The sequence below is a fragment of the Girardinichthys multiradiatus genome, chromosome 20, assembly GCF_021462225.1.
Source record: "Girardinichthys multiradiatus isolate DD_20200921_A chromosome 20, DD_fGirMul_XY1, whole genome shotgun sequence".
In the NCBI taxonomy this organism is placed as follows: Eukaryota; Metazoa; Chordata; class Actinopteri; order Cyprinodontiformes; family Goodeidae; genus Girardinichthys; species Girardinichthys multiradiatus.
Genome location: NC_061812.1, coordinates 13651539 through 13676018, shown reverse-complemented (window position 1 = coordinate 13676018; position 24480 = coordinate 13651539). Strand labels below are relative to the sequence as shown.

At 41.2% G+C, this 24480-nt stretch overlaps 1 protein-coding gene across 3 annotated transcripts in view; it reads left to right on the top strand.

Moving 5' to 3' along the window:
- Nucleotides 1–23281, top strand: part of LOC124857302 (serine/threonine-protein kinase 4-like) — a 37559-nt gene extending 14278 nt beyond the window's left edge. For all 3 annotated transcript variants that reach the window (XM_047348516.1, XM_047348518.1, XM_047348517.1), the window contains 2 exons: nt 4825–4976; nt 19627–23281. In XM_047348516.1, coding sequence (XP_047204472.1) covers nt 4825–4976; nt 19627–19785 — 311 coding nt within the window. In that variant the 3' untranslated portion in view covers nt 19786–23281. The remainder of the gene's footprint in view (nt 1–4824; nt 4977–19626) is intronic.
- Nucleotides 23282–24480: the final 1199 nt, after the last annotated feature.

The following is a 24480-nucleotide window of genomic DNA, read 5'->3' as shown; positions in this document are numbered from 1 at the left end:
TTTTTGATAAGAGCTCCAACGTTACTTAGGCAGGAGATGCTGAACTGATTTCAAAATTAGCAAGGAAGACAAATCAGTTCAGGCTTTTTAATGTGCATTGAAGATTATCCATGTTGACTGTCTGTTGTCCCCATTGCTTTAAAAAAAGTAAATAAACAGGCCAGCAGAAAGAAAAAGGAAATGTTTTAGCAGGTTAAGCAGAGTTTTCTACCGATCTTTGAAGAACATTTTGCTGTACACGATTGCCTTAAACCACTGATTCTCAGAATCAGAATCAGAAAAGCTTTATTGCCAAGTACGTTTTTGGACATACAAGGAATTTGTTTTGCCATAGTCGGTGCAATACAATACAAATTAAACAGTATAAACATATCTACAATATAATATAAATATATGTGCACAGTTTTAAGTGAGTGAGAGTAAATGTAGAGCAGTATAGGATACCAGGGCGGTACAACAGTGCAGGTGATCATTGTGCAAGTAAAGCAGGAGTCCAAGCTGAGCGTTAATGTAACGCATAGAGTTACAGGTTACAGGTGTCCTGTCAGCAAAAAGGGGGGGTGTGGGGGAAAGGGAGAGTGTCAGGGTGGTTTCCGGGCTTTGTTAACCAGGCTGGTGGCAGATGGGAAAAAACTGTTCTTGTGGCGTGAGGTTTTGGTCCGGATGGACCGCAGCCTCCTGCCAGAGGGGAAAGTTTCAAAGAGTCTGTGACCGGGGTGGGAGGGATCAGCCAGAATCTTCCCTGCCCGCTTCAGGGTCCTGGAGGTGTACAGTTCCTGGAGCGACAGTAGACTGCAGCCAATCACCTTCTCAGCAGACCGAATGACACGCTGCAGCCTGCCCTTATCCTTGGCTGTAGCAGCGGCGTACCAGATGGTGATGGAGGAGGTGAGGATGGACTCAATGATGGCTGTGTAGAAGTGCACCATCATAGTCTTTGGCAGGTTGAATTTCTTCAGCTGCCGCAGGAAGAACATCCTCTGCTGGGCTTTCTTGATGAGGGAGCTGATATTTGGCTCCCACTTGAGATCCTGGGAGATGATGGTTCCCAGGAAGCGGAAAGATTCCACAGTGTCAATTGTGGAGTCACAGAGGGTGATGGGGCAGGTGGGGCTGGGTTCTGCCTGAGGTCCACAACCATCTCCACTGTCTTTAGAGCGTTGAGCTCAAGGTTGTTCTGGCTGCACCAGTCCAACAGATTGTCCACCTCCCATCTGTACGCGGACTCGTCACCATCAGAGATGAGTCCGATCAGGGTGGTGTCGTTCGCAAACTTCAGAAGCTTGACAGACTGGTGACTGGAGGTGCAGCTGTTGGTGTACAGGGAGAAGAGCAGAGGAGAGAGAACACAGCCTTGGGGGGAACCGGTGCTGATGGTCAGGGAGTCAGAGACGTGCTTCCCCAGCCTCACGCGCTGCTTCCTGTCAGACAGGAAGTCAGTGATCCACCTGCAGGTGGAGTCGGGCACACTCAGCTGGGAGAGCTTCTCCTGGAGCAGAGCTGGGACGATGGTGTTGAAGGCAGAGCTGAAATCCACAAACAGGATCCTGGCATAGGTTCCTGTGGAGTCCAGGTGCCGGAGGATGAAGTGAAGGGCTAGGTTGACTGCATCATCTACAGACCTGTTGGCTCTGTAGGCAAACTGCAGGGGTTCCAGGAGGGGGTCGGTGATGTTTTTTAGGTGTGAGAGCACAAGGCGCTCAAAGGACTTCATCACCACAGAGGTCAGGGCGACGGGTCTGAAGTCATTAAGCCCTGTGGTCCTTGGCTTCTTGGGAACAGGGATGATGATGGAGGACTTGAAGCAGGCTGGCACATGACATGTCTCCAGTGAGGTGTTAAAAATGTTTTGCAGTGTTTATTTAAAAAGAATTGCACCTATTTAACTAAGTTAGGTAACATATATCCTATATTAGAGGTATTTGGTCATTTTGGCATTTTGCAGCATAAATCTTCATAAAAGCAGAAATAAAAGTCAACCTTAAATGTAAAACTTTAAAAAAGGGGCGATGCATTTAATACTGCTCACTAACATGCTGGCCTTCAGACTTGGTTGGCGTAGAGAGGCATTAAAGCACAGCAGGCCAGAATTTATAGCACCATCTCAAAGTATTTCTGACCAGTCAGATAACTGCTGAAGTTTCCAAACAACATTAGATACCGAACTAAAGTTTCATGGATTTTTATAGAGCTGACCTTCAGTTATCTGATTATTTTGGGTGGGCAGGCAGCATCTCCATATTAGGAAAACTAAGGCAAGCTTCCCTAACTTTTGACTTTTATAAGCTCAGTGTCTGAGAATAAATGAGTGTAGCTCTCGTCAGACAGCACAAAACGTTAGATTGATTTTCTTATATTCACATAAAAAGTGGCTTTGGTTCCACAAATTAGACCATGCCGATATATTTAACACTCCTATTGACTCAGCGCTGCTATTTATTGAGCTGCTCTTATTAGTTTCTGTCAGAACTATGAAGATTTACAATTTCATAAAGCAAAAGAAAGTTGAGAAGACTTAGAAATTTGGTAAATATATCCCAATGCACCATTATTAGCCTCTTCCCTTGGGAGGAGTTCTTCACAAGTGTCTTAACAAAGTCATCGTTTCCCTTATTGACACATAAACATGTTAAATTCTCTGCTTCTGCAAGTTGAGGAAAGTAGACCAGAACCCCTTAAAATTGAATTTCCTTTACATGTTCTACAGTATCTAGGGTTTAAGAGAGTTCTTTTCTTATCATCAGACATATTCAGCAAATACTTTTAAATACCGATTGCGTGATATTTTTACTTTAAATATTTAATACATTAAAATTAGACTTGACTGGTAATGTATTGTCATTTTACATTGTACTAATTTGCCAGCAAGGACAACCTGTGTATTCTCTTGACTGCCCACACCGAAAAAAGGTAAACAATCATTTTTTTCAGCATTTATTTTATATAAAATGAGCCGAAAACCTCATTATATCTTCACCCTGTAATTAAAAGCTGAACATCTGCTCTGGTCATGTTGAATCATTACATCCTTAAATAGCTGAATCAAGATTATGGCTTTCAAGTTATTCATTTTCCATTTATTTAATTGTACAATTAGCCACAAATCTGTTTAAGTGCACTTTTAAACTACCTGTGTTTTCACCTACTTTCCAGTGTAATGATGATAGATCAAAAGGCTCATATCTAACAAGGTTCTGTAAAAGGAAATATTTAATTAGGTGTAAAGGATTTCCTTAGAATACTCTAAATCAGTAGCCCTAAATGTTAACTGTGGCAGTTGTTTTTTGTGATGTGTGCATGCCGTGGGAGTTTTTCCTCAATAACACCACAGCTTATTAAAGCTATGAATCCAACCCTGAACTACACTCACTGATTTGCCCCACTGGTGCACTAACACGGTTACAATTTGTGAAATGCAGTTTGTGTCGCTGTCTTAACTCCCACGTAGTAACACACTGGTATTCCGGTTAAATTAAAATTCTTGTGACTCTTACAAGTAAAGCTATTGAAATAAAAAAAAATTTGTGAAATATATATGAGTATATATCGATTATTAACAATAACTGATGTGCACCCAAATTTAATGTTGGTGAATCCCCACATGCAAGAGTATTTTTGTTTTTAGCTGTTATGCAATCTTAACTTAATCACTAATGTGTGATTGTAATGTTTGTGCTACAAAAAGGTTAATAGCTAATCTTTCTATCCAGCAGTCCATTCATCATGGAAGACATTGATGCATTTTTGGTGCAGGATTTATTAGATCTGGTATACACTGCATTGATAGGATATTGGGTTCTTTTTCTGTTGGACCAGTAATACACTAAAGCCCAACCCAACATAATTGTTGTTTTAAGGTTTCTTTTTTCCTTATATTGTCATGTTCGTCCTGATGTTTTATGTTGTCTTGTTCCGTTTATTGCTGCTTTAATAATTTAGCATCTAGTTGATCCCTATGAAGGGGAATTGTTGCAAGTCGGAGCATTATCGCTGGCTCAGTGTGCAGTAACCTGCAGCGTCGAGGGATTAGGGGAATAGCATACAAGTTATGCTTGCAGTTAAAGGTATCCATATTCTGAGCCTTGTGCTGCCCTTATTTATCCACTGATTCCTAAGCTGCAATGTAACTGTTTATTTATGTTAATAATTATTATTTTCATATCTAGGAATAAGCATGATTCTTTTGATAACTTGATTGGAATACAGAACTCGGTGAAAAGCATAAAATTAATATATTGTTGACCGTTTTAATTATACTATTAGATGTGTTTCACAATGGGGTAAAAATAAAAACTATTTGGCGAATATGTTGTTTTTCAACATGGAGATTTTTGCTCTAATCAGAAGGGCCAAAGAATACTGGAATGGAATGAGAATAATAACATTTGACTATTATTAATACTAGAAATGATTTTTTACTGCACCCAGAGATCCATTACCATTAACTAAATCCAGTCACACTATCCTTCTGTAGACTCATCTGCTGTGTTACTTTCACAAACTCCCTTATGTTGCATGTCTTATATTCTAGCCCGGCACCTCATACCAGTCTTTATATGCAACCCTTTATTATGTGATTTTAGTTTTGTGTTTTTCAGAAACAAAAATCACCTATTATGATAAATTTAGCATCTGGTTCTTTAAATCCTTATGTTTTGATGCTTCAACCCATTCAGAATTTAGGCTCTAAAACAAAAGCATCGTTTGAATCCAGTCCACTCTTCGTTTTTTCGGATCTTTAGCTAAAAATGTAAGTAAAAAGCATATGATATGTTGAGTTCTGCTACAGTCAAGTAAATGGCGGTTTGATTGTGTGTCACGTAGGGCGAGATGAGACGATGCAGCCGGCCAAGCCGTCCTTCCTGGAGTACTTTGAGCAGAAAGAGAAGGAGGTAAACAATCACAATGATGGGGGACGCCGTGGAGAAAACAATGCAGACAACCACAAGCTCCCAGCTGAAGGAGATCTCAAAGTTGTGAGTATGAGACTGACTCTTCAAACTAGTGAGGGAGAAAAAAAACGGATTTTTATCGTGACTTTACCAGCCACTCAGTTTCCCATAGAGGCATAGGTGTTTTCAAGCTGCTAGGTAACAAACTGTCAATGTGCAACACTGTAACTCACTCTGGGAAGATTTCACAAAGCAGCGCAATCTCCTCCATTTTTGGAACAGGTTTGCTAACACGCTTTGTGTCTGCACTGGATTTACAAAGCAGATTGTAATAAGTACCTTAAGGAGCAAACATGCCCATCATGTTCAGCAAATGGGAGAGATTTGCACCTATTTCTGCATCGGAATGCAGTCTTCTAAGCCACAAAGCAGCAGGTGCAATGAAGCGATCAGAGATAGAGAACATTTGTTATACTCAAGGACCTGACACTCCTCACCCCTTTGACAAAAACATCTGACTGTATCGGGAAGAAATCACTCTCAGAATGGAGTTTCCAAATAAAAAAGTTGTGCTGCAAACATTTTACCAGATTCACTTAGAAAATGATCGATTAAAGTTGAAAATGTATCAGGTTATATGCAGTCCATATAAATACTATGCTAACTTATAATTATGAGGAAAAAAAGAAATACTTTTGAGTGATTACATGTTGGCCGTGTTCTCGTGTGGCAACTCTGTATTTGAAAAAAAAAAACTATTACGTAGAGACGCTATTTGCCTGCTGAAGCTATTTTATGAGCTGATCCGCGTTTGTGTCTGGTTTCAGAATTAGAAGCATGTACAATCTTACATTTCCCCACTTTTAGCACACATCGGCCTCTGTATTTTCTTTTTAAAATTGCCCCTTTATTTTTCTCTTGGCATGAAAGCGATCCTGAGGTCCAACACCAGCTGCTAATGGATCATATTTTGTCTTGCCCTGTCACACAGGATCTTGTTTGTGATTTTGATGTAAGACTTTAAACTGCGAACATCTGCTTCAATGCTCATCAACTCATGCTGCATTTGGATATACTCTCAGTGGGTCCGATTACAGGAAGCAATATGTCTGTTTTAATGTGATTAAAACTGCAAATTAATTTACTGCAGCAGTTAAACAGCAGTTTTTGTGAATGCCAATCTTAGTCATCTAATGACTAAGATTGGCACTTCCGCCTCTCTGCCTGCTCAGACGTTTTCTCCTTTGGAGATGAAAATCCACCGATTAGAAGTGAATGTGGAGGTGAATATGGGGTACAACGATGATTCAACTCTGCCTGTGATCCCAAACAGTGACAGCCAGCTCAACAACTCAGCCGGCAATCAGAACACTGAGAATAAACCTACCGGCAGACCCCCCTGGCATGTTTTAGGAGCATGCCCAAAAAATCAAGGTAGACGAGTCACTGGAAGATCTCAGCAATTAAATAAAATAGAATGGCCAGAATTACAGAGAAATGTCCCTGTTTCCCCTGGGAAAAGGAGACTTCGACAGCGAGCTGATGTCACAACAACTGATAGGAGTGAGACAGCTGGAAATAATGGAAAAAATCAGAAAGACTGAAGGAGGATTTCACTCGACTTCTGAATATTGTTGGAGGTCTCAATATCAAGGTGTTTCTCAGCGGACCCTTTGCACCGATTTTCTGTGGAGATGAGGTTTTTTCCAGACTTCTGATGATTAATAAGTGGTTGAAAAAAGCATGTGCCACCACACCTGTGAACTTCATCAAAACTTTAATATTTTTTGGGAAAAAAGACAACTCTTCAAGCAAGATGGTTTCTGTTTGAACAAGCCAGGAGCCAAACGTCTCACATCTAATCTCTTCTATTCAGTAAATAATCCGCCAGCAGCTTTGATCTTCAGCAGAGAACATGGAGTATCAACAACAATGATAACGTTGCCTCCAACAGCTCCAGCAGAGACAACCGGCCAGTTGGCTGAGAAAGAGAGGTCATCACAAAAGGTCTCCCCGTCGAAATCCACAGACGTGGACCCCCCCATTATACCGCCATCCCCCCAAACCCAGACCCAGACCCGACACCCCGGGTAAACCCCCCTCACCCCAGACCCCGACCCAGACCGCACAGAACTCTCCCATCACCCCACTGAACCCGCTTTTTGCTTTACTGGATTCTGATAACATGAAAGGAGCTCTTAAGACCGGGACCCAAATGGCTCTGACATCTTCTCCATTCAACACCCCCCGTGGCCGAGGCCCTGCTATTAAACCAACATCTTCCAAATGCAGCAGACCTCCACCACCTCCTAATCTATCTCCTCCTAATCAGGACCTTCAAATCATTTATCTGTGATACAATCTGGGCCCCAGTGGTAACTCTATCAGAAATGAGCATGTCCAGGAAAAACTTGGGCCCCTGATAGGAGCTAGTTGTAAAATCTCTGTGCTTATACGTGACAGAAAGAGCAAAGCCAAAAGGATAAGAGACAGTAATAAACAATCAACAAAAGCCATAAACTGTCAGGTACAACCAAACACAGAGTTAATATCAGAAACTAAGTCATATAAACTGGGTTTACGGAACATTAGATCTCTGTCAGGAAAATCATTTTTAATCAATGACTTCATTACTGACCACAATCTTGATGTTATGTTTTTAACAGAAACATGGTTACATGAATTTAATGAAGCTACCATTCTGATAGAATCGATGCCTCCAAACTACAATTTACTTTGTGAGAGCAGACAGCAAAGAAAAGGTGGAGGAGTGGCCACTTTGTTTAAAGATTTATTAGAGTGTAAAAAAGTATTTCTGGGCAAATTTGACTCTTTCGAATATTTGGCTCTCCAGGTAAAGAGCCCGGTCCGAACAATGTTCTTGAATATTTATAGGCCTCCTAAGTCCAAAACAAACTTTATCAGTGATTTTAATGAGCTTTTATCTGTGATATGTGTTGATTATGACTGTTTAATTATTGTGGGAGACTTCAACATTCACATGGACAATCCTGAAGACAGAAGTACAATAGATTTATTTGACACTCTTAGAAATTTTGGTTTGACTCAACATGTTAAACAGCAATCCCACAAACAGGGACTTTTTTTGGACTTGATCATCACTAAGGGTCTAAACATTTCCAAGGTGTCTGTAACTGATGTTGCTCTATCTGACCATTTTTCTGTTATTTTTGAAAGCATCATCTGCAATGACTCAGTTTGCCAAAGAGACATGATAGTTGATCTGCAGTTGATCCAGAACGCTGCCGCCCGCGTCCTCCCTAGAACTGAGAAAGTGGATCACATCACCCCGGTTCTAAAGTCCCTACACTGGCTTCCTGTAGCTCAGAGAATAGACTTTAAAATACTTCTGTTAGTCTATAAATCACTGAATGGCTTAGCACCAAAATACATTACAGACTTGTTGTCAGTGTATCAACAACCCAGACCTCTCAGGTATGCTGGCTCAAATCTACTCTGCATACCCAAAACCAGAACTAAACATGGAGAAGCAGCTTTTAGTTCTTATGCTCCACTAATCTGGAATAAACTGCCAGAAAACTCTAAAAGGGCCGAAACCCTAAGTTGCTTTAAATCAAGATTAAAAACTTATTTGTTTAGAGTGGCCTTTGACTGTGCCATTTAGGCATGATTAGTTGCGTTTTCAGTCCAATTTTCCTTTCATTTTTGTGTCCATCATTCTATTGTCTGTCTTTTATTTTACTTTTTTAAATTACCTCTGTTGTTTAATTTTATCATCGTACTCGTCGTCTTTCGCTTTATCCGGGACCGGGTCGCGGGGTCAGCAGACTCAGCAGAGATGCCCAGACGTCCCTCTCCCCAGACACCTCCTCCAGTCCAAGGCGTTCCCAGGCCAGCCGAGAGACATAGTCCCTCCAGCGTGTCCTGGGCCGTCCCCTGGGCCTCCTCCCGGTGGGACGTGCCTGGAACACCTCCCGAGGAAGGTGTCCAGGAGGCATCCGGTATAGATGCCCCAGCCACCTCAACTGGCTCCTATCTATGTGGAGGAGCAGCGGCTCTACTCTGAGCCTCTCCCAGATGGCCGAGCTCCTCACCCTATCTCTAAGGGAGTGCCCGGCCATCCTACGGAGGAAGCTCATTTCAGCCGCTTGTATCCGGGATCTCGTTCTTTCAGTCATGACCGAATGTTCATGGCCATAGGTGAGGGTAGGAACGAAGACCGACCGGTAAATCGAGAGCTTCGCTTTTCAGCTCAGCTCTCTCTTCACCACAACGGACCGGCACAGAGTCCCCATTACTATGGCAGCCGCACCGATCCGTCTGTCAATCTCCCGCTCCATTCTTCCCTCACTCGTAAACAAGACCCCGAGATACTTGAACCCCTCCACTTGAGGCAGGAACTCCCCTCCAACCTGAAGAGGACAAGCCACCCTTTTCCGATCGAGAACCATGGCCTCGGTCTTGGAGGAGCTGATTTTCATCCCTGCCGCTTCACACTCGGCTACGAACCGCCCCAGTGCGTGCTGTAGGTCTTGGCTAGAGGGGGCCAGCAGGACCATAATCTGCAAAAAGAAGAGACGAAATCCTCTGGTCCCCAAACCAGACCCCCTCCGGCCCTTGGCTGTGCCTAGGAATCCTGTCCATAAAAGTTATGAACAGGACCGGTGACAAAGGGCAGCCCTGCCGGAGTCCAACACACACCAGGAACAGGTCCGACTTGGTGCCGGCAATGCGAACCAAACTCCTGCTCCGCTTGTACAGAGACCGGATGGCCCCTAGTAAAGGGCCCAGGATTCCATACTCCTGGAGCACCCCCCACAGGGCATCACAGTCGAATGCTTTCTTCAGGTCCACAAAACACATGTGGACCGGTTGGGCAAACTCCCATGAACCCTCGAGTACCCTGTAGAGGGTATAGAGCTGGTCCAGTGTCCCATGGCCGGGACGAAAACCACACTGCTCCTCCTGAAGCCGGGGTTCGACTATCGGCCGGACTCTCCTCTCCAATACCCTGGCGTAGGCCTTACCAGGGAGGCTGAGGATTGTGATCCCCCTGTAGTTGGAACACACCCTCCGGTTACCCTTCTTATGTAGGGGGACCACCACCCCAGTGTGCCAATCCAGAGGCACTGTCCCCGTCCGCCACGCAATGTTGAAGAGGCGTGTCAACCATGACAGACCCACAACATCCAAAGACTTGAGGTACTCAGGGCGGATCTCATCCAACACCGAAGCCCTGCCACCGCGGAGCTTTTTAACCACCTCGGTGACTTCAGCCTGGGTGATGAAAGAGTCCAACCCCGAGTCCCCAGCCTCTGTTTCCACCAGGGAATGCGTGATGGCAGGATTGAGAAGATCCTCGAAGTACTCCTTCCACCGCCCAATAATGTCCCCAGTCGAGGTCAGCAGCTCCCCACCCCCACTGTAAACAGTGTTGGCGAAGCTCTGCTTCCCCCTCCCGAGGCGACGGACGGTTTGTCAGAATCGCTTCGGGGCCAACCAGTAGTCCTTCTCCATGGCCTCACCAAACTCCTCCCAGGTCCGAGTTTTTGCCTCTGCCACTACCCGGGCCGCGGCACGCTTGGCCCCACGGTACCCGTCAGACGCCTCAGGAGTCCCACAAGCCAACCACAGCCGATAGGACTCCTTCTTCAGCTTGACAGCGTCCCTTACTGCCGGTGTCCACCACCGGGTTCGGGCATTGCCGCCGCGACAAGCACCACAGACCTTTCTGCCGCAGCTACGGGCGGCAGCATCGACAATAGATGCGGAGAACAGGGTCCACTCGGACTCTGTCTCCAACATCCCTCGGAATCTGGTCAAAGCTCTCCCGGAGGTGAGAGTTGAATACATCCCTGGCCAAGGGGTCCGCCAGACGTTCCCAGCAGACCCTCACTATGCGCTTGGGCATGCCAAGTCTGTCCGACTTTCTCCTCCCCCAGCGGATCCAACTCACCACCAGGTGGTGATCAGTGGACAGCTCAGCTCCTCTCTTCACCCGAGTGTCCAAAACATGCGGCCGAAGGTCTGATGATACGACAACAAAGTCGATCATTCTCCTCCTGCCTAGGTGTCCTGGTGCCAGGTGCACTGATGGACACCCTTATGCTTGAACATGGTGTTCATTATGGACAATCCGTGACTAGCACAGAAGTCCAATAACAAAACACCGCTCGGATTCAGATCGGGGAGGCCATTCCTCCCGATCACGCCTCTCCAGGTGTCACTGTCGTTTCCCACGTGGACGTTGAAGTCCCCCAGCAGAATAATGGAGTCCCCAGGAGGGGCACTATCCAGCACCCCCGACAGGGACGCCAAGAAGGCCGGGTACTCTGCACCACCACTCGGCCCGTAGGCTGAAATGATAGTCAGAGACCTCTCCCCAACCCGTAGGCGCAGGGATGCGACCCTCTCATCCACTGGGGTAAACCCCAACACTAGACGGCTGAGCTGGGGGGCAACAAGCAAACCCACCCCAGCCTGCCGCCTCTCCCCGTGGGCCACTTCAGAGTAGAAGAGAGTCCAACCCCTTTCAAGGAGATGGGTTCCAGAGCCCACGCTGTGCGTGGAGGTGAGCCCGACTATTTCTAGTCGATATTTCTCGACCTCCCGCACAAGCTCAGGCTCCTTCCCCCCCAGCGAGGTGACATTCCACGTCCCTAGAGCCAGCCTAAGCATCCGGGGATCGGGCTGCCGAGGTCTCCACTTTCATCCGCCGCCCAATCCTCTTTGCACCGGTCCCTCACGATTCCCCCTGCAGGTGGTGGGCCCACTGGGGGATGGTCTCGCGTCTCTTGTTCGGGCTTGGCCCGGCCGGGTCCCGCGAGGAGCAACCCAGCCACCAGGCGCTCTCTGACGAATCCCAACCTCAGGCCTGGCTCCAGGGTGGGACCCCGGCTCCGCTGTATCGGGCGACGTCACGTTTTGTTGTAAAGGCATTCATTACAACTTTGGATAGCAGAATGGTTCATGAGATTGTAAAGCTGGCGTGACCCGTTACTCTTCTTTGCAAAATATAAACAGAAATATAAGCTGAATAATCTCTTTGTTACCCATGTGAGGAGTGTAATCAGAACGTTGTCTCATTGCAATATGTAACAAAATCTTCTCACTGATTTATACACATTTTAACGTCATTCTTTCACAGGATTGCCTGTTTTTAGTTTGACTAACTGTGCTGCCACATAGTGTATTTCGTGGCCATTAATACCACTTCAGAAGTTGCATTGCTGTGAAAATGCAGGTGGCGTTTGTCTTGCTCAGAGACACTTACACAGTGCAAACAGCTGCTGCTTGGGATTAAATATTAATACATGATCTTTAAATATATGATGGCTTCTTTAACTAGATCACAGATCTCCCATTTCACCTTTAGATTTTCACTGAATCCTTTTAATGAAACTATGAGTTAATATTTGTGTTTGTATCAGTTTGCCACTAATTTCTTAGTAAACAATAAAAAGGGTTTCTGCAATATGTTGCTAATAAAAGGGACGTTAAAACAGAAAGCATACAGCACTCTCTTTTTTTCTCCCTGATATATAATTGTATGTGTTTAATGGTTATGGAGGAATGTGGGTTTGTTTCACTATGCCAGGCTGTATAAGTTTGTTTCTAAAAACAGAACTTAAATCTGAGTGCATTAGTATAAACATATTTTTTTGATGAGCTGCCTGTTTGTATGTTTCATGCACCTCTTGAGGTTTAGGTCTCTGCCACTGTGGATTGGAAGGTTTTATTTTAATTCTTTTTGCTCTCGGTGACAGATAACTCCTCCTTGACCCAGATTGTTTTTCTCTGTAGAGCCTCCTAATACAGGTCCTTCTCAAAATATTAGCATATTGTGATAAAGTTCATTATTTTCCATAATGTCATGATGAAAATTTAACATTCATATATTTTAGATTCATTGCACAATAACTGAAATATTTCAGGTCTTTTATTGTCTTAATACGGATGATTTTGGCATACAGCTCATGAAAACCCAAAATTCCTATCTCACAAAATTAGCATATCATTAAAAGGGTCTCTAAACGAGCTATGAACCTAATCATCTGAATCAACGAGTTAACTCTAAACACCTGCAAAAGATTCCTGAGGCCTTTAAAACTCCCAGCCTGGTTCATCACTCAAAACCCCAATCATGGGTAAGACTGCCGACCTGACTGCTGTCCAGAAGGCCACTATTGACACCCTCAAGCAAGAGGGTAAGACACAGAAAGAAATTTCTGAACGAATAGGCTGTTCCCAGAGTGCTGTATCAAGGCACCTCAGTGGGAAGTCTGTGGGAAGGAAAAAGTGTGGCAGAAAACGCTGCACAACGAGAAGAGGTGACCGGACCCTGAGGAAGATTGTGGAGAAGGGCCGATTCCAGACCTTGGGGGACCAGCGGAAGCAGTGGACTGAGTCTGGAGTAGAAACATCCAGAGCCACCGTGCACAGGCGTGTGCAGGAAATGGGCTACAGGTGCCGCATTCCCCAGGTCAAGCCACTTTTGAACCAGAAACAGCGGCAGAAGCGCCTGACCTGGGCTACAGAGAAGCAGCAATAGACTGTTGCACAGTGGTCCAAAGTACTTTTTTCGGATGAAAGCAAATTCTGCATGTCATTCGGAAATCAAGGTGCCAGAGTCTGGAGGAAGGCTGGGGAGAAGGAAATGCCAGAAGTCCAGTGTCAAGTACCCACAGTCAGTGATGGTCTGGGGTGCCGTGTCAGCTGCTGGTGTTGGTCCACTGTGTTTTATCAAGGGCAGGGTCAATGCAGCTAGCTATCAGGAGATTTTGGAGCACTTCATGCTTCCATCTGCTGAAAAGCTTTATGGAGATGAAGATTTCATTTTTCAGCACGACCTGGCACCTGCTCACAGTGCCAAAACCACTGGTAAATGGTTTACTGACCATGGTATCACTGTGCTCAATTGGCCTGCCAACTCTCCTGACCTGAACCCCATAGAGAATCTGTGGGATATTGTGAAGAGAACGTTGAGAGACTCAAGACCTAACACTCTGGATGAGCTAAAGGCCGCTATCGAAGCATCCTGGGCCTCCATAAGACCTCAGCAGTGCCACAGGCTGATTGCCTCCATGCCACGCCGCATTGAAGCAGTCATTTCTGCCAAAGGATTCCCAACCAAGTATTGAGTGCATAACTGTACATGATTATTTGAAGGTTGACGTTTTTTGTATTAAAAACACTTTTCTTTTATTGGTCGGATGAAATATGCTAATTTTGTGAGATAGGAATTTTGGGTTTTCATGAGCTGTATGCCAAAATCATCCGTATTAAGACAATAAAAGACCTGAAATATTTCAGTTAGTGTGCAATGAATCTAAAATATATGAATGTTAAATTTTCATCATGACATTATGGAAAATAATGAACTTTATCACAATATGCTAATATTTTGAGAAGGACCTGTAGATGCACTGTATCACCTATTGTCAGATTTACTGTTGTTGCACCGTTAGTGAGAGGATCATTTTACTCCTGACAGCCCGGTTTTCAACAGACCAGTGGATCATGTTGATATAAAAATGTTTTGTTGATAAACTCGCAAGTCAAAGTTTCTGTTGACTGAATGAAAAAAAATACCAAGATAGATTTATTTATTTGCAGTTGCTGCAAAAACATCTTGCACATAAACACTGTTGCTTAATAAATTCTTTGGATGTTTTTTAAGCAGTCTCTTATTACACGAGACTGAATAGAGTCTGGAAATGTACCAGTTAGGCTTGGTATGACAGTCTGAGATGATTAACTTAAGCATAACTACCACAGTTTCACTGTACAGTGGCATCAAACCAAACAGGTTAGACAAAAACATAGAGCACAGTCTAAGTTTTATTAGGTCAAGATTTTAAATTTTTAAAGCAAATATTTACAATTGTTATTTTTTTTTAAATCATAATGCAGAATCCTGAGTAAGGCCCAACATGTTTTTTTTTTATTATAATTGTTATTCACGCTGTCTCGTCTCCACTGCATTCAGAGGAAAGCAATGAGCCTGTTGGAAAAATAAAAATAAAAATCTTGTCACATTACTATGATCCTGGCAATATTATAATGGCTTCTCTTCTGAAGTTCAGAGTCATAATTTACCACCATATATCACTGACCAAAAAAACATATTTACATGAAGAATATTTGGGCTCTATTATTTAGATTTTACCTCATTCCTTTTCTAGAATTTGTTTTGCGATATACGTTTTATTAAATTCTTAATTGTGGAATTCTGTTCAGCATTGGGCCGGCAATGCTTGTTTTATGTTGTGCTGTATTTAAAAAAAAGTTATTCAACTTAATTGCTTTGATTTAAAAAAGGAAAAGCAGTTTTTTTTTTTTACTACAACTGCTAAAATAATTTCATGTATGGCTAATGTGCTCCGTAACAGGAGATAAAGATAAAACAACTAAATCTGCTGAATGTGTTCATAACATGGATTTTTAATTCAAAAATTCAGTCGAAACTACTAAAATTAAATTTACCGTATTTTCCGCACTATAAGGTGCACTTAAAAACCTTTAATTTTTTCAAAAAATGACAGTGCGCCTTGTAATCTGGAGCGCTTTATATATGGATCAATTGGTTAATTGGTTGATCCATACTGGTTGTACACGGCGCTCTGTCAAAATGTTTCAGTACGACTGGTAAACTACAAAGCCGCACCGCTTGCAGCAATACGGCTACCGTAGTCAGGGGCGTCGCCGAAGTAATAGCGGTAAACACCTGTACTGTGCTTACTCCTAGTCCAACACCACTTGTGTGTGTATAACATTTGAATGTACTGTTGCAGGAATTGCCTGAACTATATGTGATTAGAAGCTCAGTGTGTGGGGTGTATGTTTCGTGTGTGTGTATGGAAGATGTTGACATTACTCCTCCGGACAGAGGTGGCGCTGTGTGCTGCCGCAGCTGAGAATCAAGAGTGAAGGAGTGACGTCGGTATTATTGTGTGTGGGGTGGGTAGAGACGGCGACCGGAGCAGCGGTGTATGAGTCTGTAAGCCCTGTGTTTTTACGTGCTGCAAAGTCATTAAAAAGAACCCCGAATCTCGTCAACAACTCAGTGTTTTGATGCTGTTTCTTCATGCTCAACTCAGCAACGTATGAGTGAGGGAGTTAACCCCGAGGAAACTAGTAACTTCGGCCCTGGAGAAAGCGTCTCCCCTGTGTCATCAGACTACGGTCAGGGGACAGAAACAGGAAAGGTTAACAGTACTAACGTTTGATTTAGTGCATCAAACTGTTTCTTTTACGTGTTTACTGAATCAGGGAAAAGTTCCCTTTCACGTTTTAACTAACGTTTGATTTCAACTTCATCTTCATAGACTCCAATGCATTCCTAACGTGCGGTTGGCTCTATTCAATAGAATTCTATGTAGAGGAGACCTTACCATGAGAGTGAATGGAGTTATCAGAACGCTGGTTTGTAGTGTATTAATAAAGTTTGACTGACTGACTTATCTGACTGTTTTGTTGACATTCTCTTTAGCACAGCTCCATCTAGTGGATGCATAACGCAACCCCAGTCAAACGTTTGACTGCAGTAGCTTCTATTCTATGCGCCTTATAATCCGGTGCGCCTAATAGTGCGGAAAATACGGTACTACCAAATTTAATAAGCCAGTGTCGGTTAAAACATGAAAGTCAGTTTGAATTCGATTTTTTTAAACTTTAATCCTTTATTTTACAAATTACAGTAAAGACATCTAAATTGTTGTAGCAAATAATCACCTGCTAAATGTAGTCATAGTTCTTATGGTGACAAGCTTATTGTGTCGATTCTGCTTTGTTCAAAATCATCAGGAGTTCAACATCCTGATGTTAAACAGTTATCCTGATCCACTGTGGCCCAGTAGGGAACCTGCTCTAAGTATTGGACTTTAGAGATTCACTGACTCCTGAAACTTGATACCAACTGTCATTTCAAAACTGTGTTCCCTTTTAAAAAGAGTGACTCATCCACTCCTGTAGCATTCAAGCCTTTACTGTTCATGTTTTTGCCATTATTCTTTTTTTATTAGGCTCCTATACTTGCCTTGCTTTTCTTCAGCCAGCCGACTGACAGCCTGCTGCAAGGTTGAGGAGGGAGAGACCTTCTCTGGGCTCCATACAGCCAGAGAGACTCTCACTCCTGCAGGCTCTCAGGTTTCTTGTTAAAAAGCTTTAAACTGTAGGAGAAGTAAGATTGTATAAAGTTCCTGTGAGTTTGTTAAACTATAATACCATATACTGATACATGCTTAGTATACTTATAAAAAGTGATTCTGTTCAGATTTAAAAACACTGTTTAAAGAGTTGGAAAGGATTGAAGGTGAAGAGGCGTATTTAACTTTAATGAGGAAAAAAAGTATTGTTAGTTTAAACTTTTATGGCATTTTTGTTGGATTTTACAAAACAAATCTGACATTAAATGATAAAACTTTTCCACATTTTATGTGAACGATGAGATAACAATACATTTTTTTTTTTTTTTTAAACCAGAACCCTGAAGACATAAACAGATGTTTGTCTTTATTTTTACAGCTTATGTCATCTTGAAAAAACAAACAGATTTGTGTCTGCATTTCCAAACCTTATGGAAGCATAAATGGAGCATTTTTACAACATTAGAAGATCTGTTACTGTAGTTGGATCACTAGTATAAAACTGCATTATTTATTTTACATACAGATCTTTAAATGTTTTAAAGCTAAATGTAGATGTTTCTGGTTGAGAGGGGTTGTCTGTTTTTCACCTATTAGACTGATCATCCTGTGATTGTAGTATTAAGATGTGTAGCAGTAGTATATCGTACTTTATCTTATATCTGCAATATCTTGCTCTGTGGGCTTCTGAGTTGGTTTTTGCTTTAGCGGATTGAGTGATGTGACAATGCAGCACAGAATATGTGGTTTGAACGTTCTAACCTGAATATTTCATGGGAGGCAGCTGTAGAAGAACCAGTCGCTCACTCCATTTGGTCCTCTTTACATCTATTTTTATTCTTCAACTTTCACCGTCCCCCTGCTGCCTCAGATCATCCCTTTAAACATAAGTCTCAGTGAGAACAAAGTTGTTTGTAATTTTTCTGACAGAAGAGTGAATATCAGGAATATCAACTTATAAAACTCAAAGTAATTTAAACACTTCAGATCATTTATTCATCAGGGTAGTTGTATTTGGTGTTGAATATTATGTTGTATTTCAGTAATTAATAAAACAAGTAAAATATTTTTTAACTATTTCAATTTTTAATGAAATACAGCGTTTGCAACCAATCTTCGTTGCATATATTCTTATGTATTATTCATCCTAGTCTTATTTTGACATAATTATGTCCTATTTAAAGCAGTGTTAGAATACTTGGAGCGGCCTGCAGAAATAATTTATGAGCACATCTATAGTAACAGAGAATGCATTTTCCAGGAGTGTTTTTCTACTTGATTCAGTTAAGACTTAACTTCCAAGTATTTAATTATTTAAGATCAGTTCAATGTAATCTGTTTAACGAGGCTTTGAGTCGATATGTAATGCATGCACCAGGTTATTAAAAAGCAGAGGCAGGTTTTCTTTTCCAGCTTGAAATTATGCTGCCCTGTTATATTAGGGTTAACTATCAAATTTGTATCTGTGTAGAAATTAAAAGATTAAACAGCCTGAATATTTTCAGGGTGAAAAATGAATTGTTTGCTTGGTGACATGTTCATGAATGTAACAATATTCTGCTTAATTTTGAAAGCATATAATTGCAGTATCGCACTAATGATACCTACATGAGTGCTGTTAGTAACTTTTACGCAGGTACTGACCCCTCAGTGACCTTTAAATCACAAACCCTAATGTCGTCGAGTTGCAGGACCTTCCAGCTTCTGTTCATCGGACTCTGTGTGGTGGACTAGGACATCTGTGTAATTTTAGCTCTATCGATCGTAGCTAATAAATAGCTTGAGAGCGATGTGCTGCTGGTAAAAACAAAGATGGGAAACCTCCTGGGTAATGATGAAGGAGGCACCGTTCCCGATCACAGAACTACAACAGAGCAAAAGACGGTAAATACATGTCAATAGATGTCACCTCTGAAAAAGCCACTAAAATAGGTACACCAAGATGTTGTGTGTTAGATGTTATGAGGTTGTGGAAAAGGTTTTGTAGTCTTCATTAATACATAACACAGGTTATTAGTTTGAGAAAAACACAATCACCACTTCTTTGCTCTCAGAAAGAGAGGAGACGTTTCAAACTTTTTTTTTTTTTTTAAATGCTGTTATCAGTTTAAAATACTTCAAGCCAGGTCGACCTCTGTAAGTACTCCTGTTTTGAAGAAAGATCCCACCCAGGGTGACTTTAATGTAAGAACTAGCAGTAAATATTGAACCCCAAACTGTGTTTTGATTATGCTTTGCTCAGAATAGAATAATACAACTTGGGTTTGACCAATTTAAGTGTTTTAGATTATAAACCTTGCATTTAACTCTCATCTTAAATGCCAACCGAATAAAGTCATCCTGGTTATAAATGGACGGCGCAGTGAGAGACAGGATCAGAAATATTCTAACAAGAACAGAGCATCTTACAAAGAAGTCTTTCCTTAAGATGTTGCTTCTGAATTACAAATGATTAATAAAATCAATAACGTGTCAGTTTTTTTTGAAAAATTAAATATTTTCTAGTAACCGTTTCTAGTAGTTTCCAGTGTTTAACAGTTTGTTAAATAAAAGTTGGTGTCGAAGGATAATAAAAGAATCAATGTGTTTGATTTTTCTTTGTGCAGGTCAGCACGTGGTCCGTGGAGGAGCTGCGGGTGAGACTCTCTTCCCTGGATCCTCAGATGGAGCAGGAGATCGAAGAGATCCATCAGCGTTACCAGGCCAAGCGGCAGCCCATCCTCGACGCCATCGCGGCCAAAAAGCGACTTCAGCAGAACTTCTGAGAGGCACCCGCAGACCTCTTTACAGGACGAATACAACAGGATAGTTTCTCTTATTTTTAACTGCTGTCTTAACAAATGTCTCATCCTAATAGCTGGACATGATTTAATGCAGCTGGATGTGACATCTGGGAACTGATGGAAGAGGCGGATCTTTGGATGTGGAACTTGATGTCAAGCAAGTTTCCAAAGAGTTACCCTGTTAGACAGAGGGTTTGTTTGATTTGAGAGAATCTGCCCTCTTTTAGAGCTTATTCAGTTTAAGAGAAGAGAGCTGATTTAAAAAACATTTTTAAAAAATCTATATTTGCAGCTGATCTGTATCTGCCAGGTTTATTTCGAGCTTGCACGTTTTTGTCTGAAGTGACAATAACTTTTCTCAGACCATCAGTTTCCTTAAAAGTTTCTTTTTATATGTTTTCTCAGTGGGTACTTGTATTGAGGGTTTTCTCTCTGTGCTGGAGAAAATAGTTGCTGCTAAATGTTTTAGTGTTCCTACTCCAGACTGTGAAAACCAAGAAATAGATCAAATAACTTTCTTTTTGCAAAAAAAAAAAAACTTCAATAAGCAGAACAGAGAAGTTTTAAGTTATCAGCACATGACGGCCTCCCTTGGGACACAAGTTGATTCGTTTACATGTCAAAGTTTAATTTGGATCCAAACCAGATTGAGGCCTTCACAAACAGCCATTACAAATTTAATGCTGAGTGGAAAGGAGATTTAAAGGCCTTAAAGGAGTTTCTTTTTATCCCCTTAACATGTGTGTATTTACCCAGATAGTTAATGAAACCTTTAGTTTCTTTAATTCGGTACATGTTTGTAATTTTTACCCTCAGCTCTGAATGTAAAGGTCGGTGGTTATATTCTACCTAGGAAACGCTAAAACCCTCATTTTGTGCCTCGTAACACGACTGGTTTTGTTTCCACTGATTTGTTGCTTTAAAGAGACAAACTGCAAAAAGTTTTACAGAAGGAGGCAGTAAGATTTCAAGTTTTTGTTGCTGTTTTTTCACATTATGCTTAATGCCTGGATAATGATGGTGATGATGTTGCCTTCTCCTCCCTAAAAATAATTTTTTTAAGTGCAGCTGGTGCGGGCTCATTGTTTATGTTGTAGGGTGTTGCTACTGATGCATTTAACTTAACGGATCCAAACTAAACATCTATGTTTTGACTTAAAGCCGCACAATTTTAGGAAAATGTGCGACTGCAATGATAATGTCGGTTAGTATTAGCCCACCATTTACCTCTGTTTCTTTTCCATAACAGCATCGTCTGCATCCCTCTGTGAATCTCAGCACTTCGGTCAAATTTATGTTGCAACTTTATGTCTGAACTGTTTATTTGTCCAGTGTTGCCTTATTAGACATTTCTTCCTTGTGAATCTAAAGAGTGACCTGAGGATCAGTAGAAGCACATAAACTACTTTAACACACAAATCTATATTTAGAATTATAGCAGTATTTGAAGCTGGGTTTAGAGCACACTGCAAACAACAGAGATGGGGCATTTTTAATGTTTACATGAGCCACTCGAGCCATTTAAAGATCGAGAATTCTTATATATCTTTCACCCTAAAGTAATTAAACTTACATTTATATAATCCTTTTGTCAAGGCCTTGGAAGAGTTATTTACACTTGTGTGATTGCAGTGTTAGAAAGTATTTACATGTCTTTATGCTTCACATTTAAATGTTAATAAGGAGAAGAGAGAGCAGAGTGGTGATGGTTATTTTCATCTCTTTGGGTCTTCATTAGCGGCTCCTGGGAAAATAAACTTCATTTAGTGACTAGTCAAAAGGTTTTGGCTGTACTGATATGTACAGATATGGATTTAAATGTTTTTTGAGTATAATTTGAGATTTATGATGTGGGTGTTTTTAAGGGAGTTTAATAATGTAAAAATAGTTTGGTCTTGTTTTAACCCCCAGTGCCCTTGTCATTGTTTAATTCTTCATCTTTTTCTCTGTAATGAAGTCCACACCTTAAAACGGTAACTAGATTGACAAATGTATCAAACAGATTTAACAAGGCTCCTTTTTTCTACTTTAAAACAACTTTAAACGGCTGCCAAACGGCCTCATTCCAGATCGGATCCAGTTTTACTGGTAACATTCCTAAGATTCGCCAGCATTTCAGACATATCTGCTTTTCATCAGCACAAAAAGAAAAAAAAAGTTGGAACGCGTATATTTTTGTTATGTAGCTTTAGTGTTAACGCAGTCAGAAAGGAAGGAACCCTTTAGCAACTGTGTCAGAGTAAAACGAGCTTCTCAGGTCCTGAAACTCCTCAGGGGTGTAAAATAATGGCAATGAGAAACTGCTGTAGATATTCAGAAATGCTCCACACAGAGTGAACCTCTGTAAGTACTGTATGAGAAGCATTGGCTGTGTTTGCTTGTTGTAATTCAGTTAGACTTCAGAGGAGCTTGGATGTTTGATGGAGGGAATCCCTTCAGCTGAATGCTGTAATTAACTGAGCCTGTTCTGTGGATGCCATGATTTTCTGTAATAAGACTCACTTTCTGTTTTCTTTTGTGTTACAAGCTAAAGGGATTCTTATTATAACCTGTGGTTTTCCCGTTTTGTTTTTGTGATCAGTCGTCACCTTTTTGTTTTGATAGCACAGAAAAACGGACAAATCCTGAAAATAATGTAACCGTAGCATCATTGAATTAGATGAATAATCTGTTGAGTTCTGCTGAAATGCTCATGAAATTAAGTCAAAATCACTGGAGAACAGAGGCAGAAGGCTAACAATGCTGATCTATGTAAAACTTACATTTTCTTTCCTGTTTGAAGAGCAACACTGTCTTAAGTTGTAACAGCAAGAGGTCTGATTTGCCTCAGTAGGAATCTGCAGGTACACAGCCTCAAAAACCTTCTGCAAAAGCTTCCTGTGGCTGTAAACATTTGGTCTGTGGGAAGAGAAAATACATTTTATTAAGTAATGTAGATTATGGGTAGTTTAATATCTGTTATTTAAATTATTTACATACTTTTGTTGTGTAATTGGAATGAATAACTCTGACTTGCAAAGTGTAAATCCTACTGAAATAGGTTCTCAAGTGTTACCACTGTTCTTCTGGAAATGTATGTTTTTTTTTTCAGTTTTGTATTACTTTTTATAAAGATGCAGTGTTTTTATATTAATTTTAAACTTCTTAAACGAGCACTGGAAAAAAGACTAAATTGTAGATAGATGTGGGATTTATTAGAAAGTATGATACCTCTGATAGTGTATTGCAGCAGTGGTTCAGTCAGCTCTTATCTGATAGATATTAAGTGAATAAATCGGAGTTTAAAAGTTATTGCCTTTTGCTTTTCGGTCTCGAAGTACAAAACAGTTTGTCGGCATGCGAGTTTACCTTTCACTCTCCGAGGTGTATCTGCCTTAAAGTACAGCATGCATTACAAGTCAAGCGTATGTTGCTATCAGTGATATTTGGTCTTTGTATTTTATTTGTTTGCTTCTTTAATAAAGACAATAAACTTAAATGGGCAGCTTGTTTTTTTTGCTTCGCCCCTCTAAACAGAAATGTTATGCGAGACAATGAGGTTTTGTGTTTAAGCACCTAGTTTTGGAGTCCGAGTTGAAACTAGCATTAAATACTCTGTACCATTTAACCGGAAATCATTATTTACGAAAATGCATGGCCATTACAAGCCTAAGCTGGATATAAATGCTGTTTTAAAGATTACCATAAATGTATTGACATATTTTCTCCAAACATGAATGTTTGTATATTTAATTATTAATTTGAATGGGAAATATTCACACATTTTCAGAATTTTTAATGCCTCATTTGTGAGTTTTAGTTGTCAATTTTTTCCATCTTGTGATGTGTACCCATATAAGAATGGTTTGGTTTTTTTGGCAGGGAAAGCTGGTCCTGTAGAAGACAAACATGACATTTTGAACAGATTAAAAAAATGGAATGAAGGAAATTAATTGCAATGGCATGGTCTTTAAATTATTCATTTTGAATGTGTCAATTAAAACAAAATTGCAGAAGACTGCACAGACTGCTCTGTTTAATTTGTTAATGGGTATTTTAACTGTGGAAGAAAAAAATATAAAAGAAAAATTCCTCCCAAAAGACACAATCTGGTCAAATTTTTGACAATCTGTATCAGAACTGAAATTTGCAATAAAAAGTTAAAATGTCAAGGGTCCCAGGACAGTTGAAGGTATGGAGCTTGGTTTCTGTTTAGCACTTAAGAGCACTCTGTCCTACTTGCAGCAGACAGCAGTCAGATCAATTTCTGTTTGAAGAAACAAGGGGAAATTCCTTTGGAGAAGCCCTGGTTGCAGTAAGTCAGAGTAACAGCCATCCAAGAAATAATTCACCATCTAAAACTAATTCAAGGTTGCTGAGGAGGTTTTTGGAGTTTGGTTTTCCAGACAACATGTGTTTTATGGGTCTGGAGAAGGCTTACGAATGTGTCACCCTAGGCAATGTTTTCAGCAGGATTATGGGTACCAGAGATGCGTTTAAGTGACATCCGTTATTTATTTTTTTTGTTAAAACCAAAGCAAGAGTTGTGTCTGTATTCTTGGTACAAAGTTGAGATTCTTCCCTGTGCTGTTTGGATGAAGCAATTGGATGGAACACATGATGTTTCTGTTGGCATCTTCAAGCCATCAGGAGTTGATTGATCATTCGGGTTTGCTCAACGGTGATGGTAGAATGCAG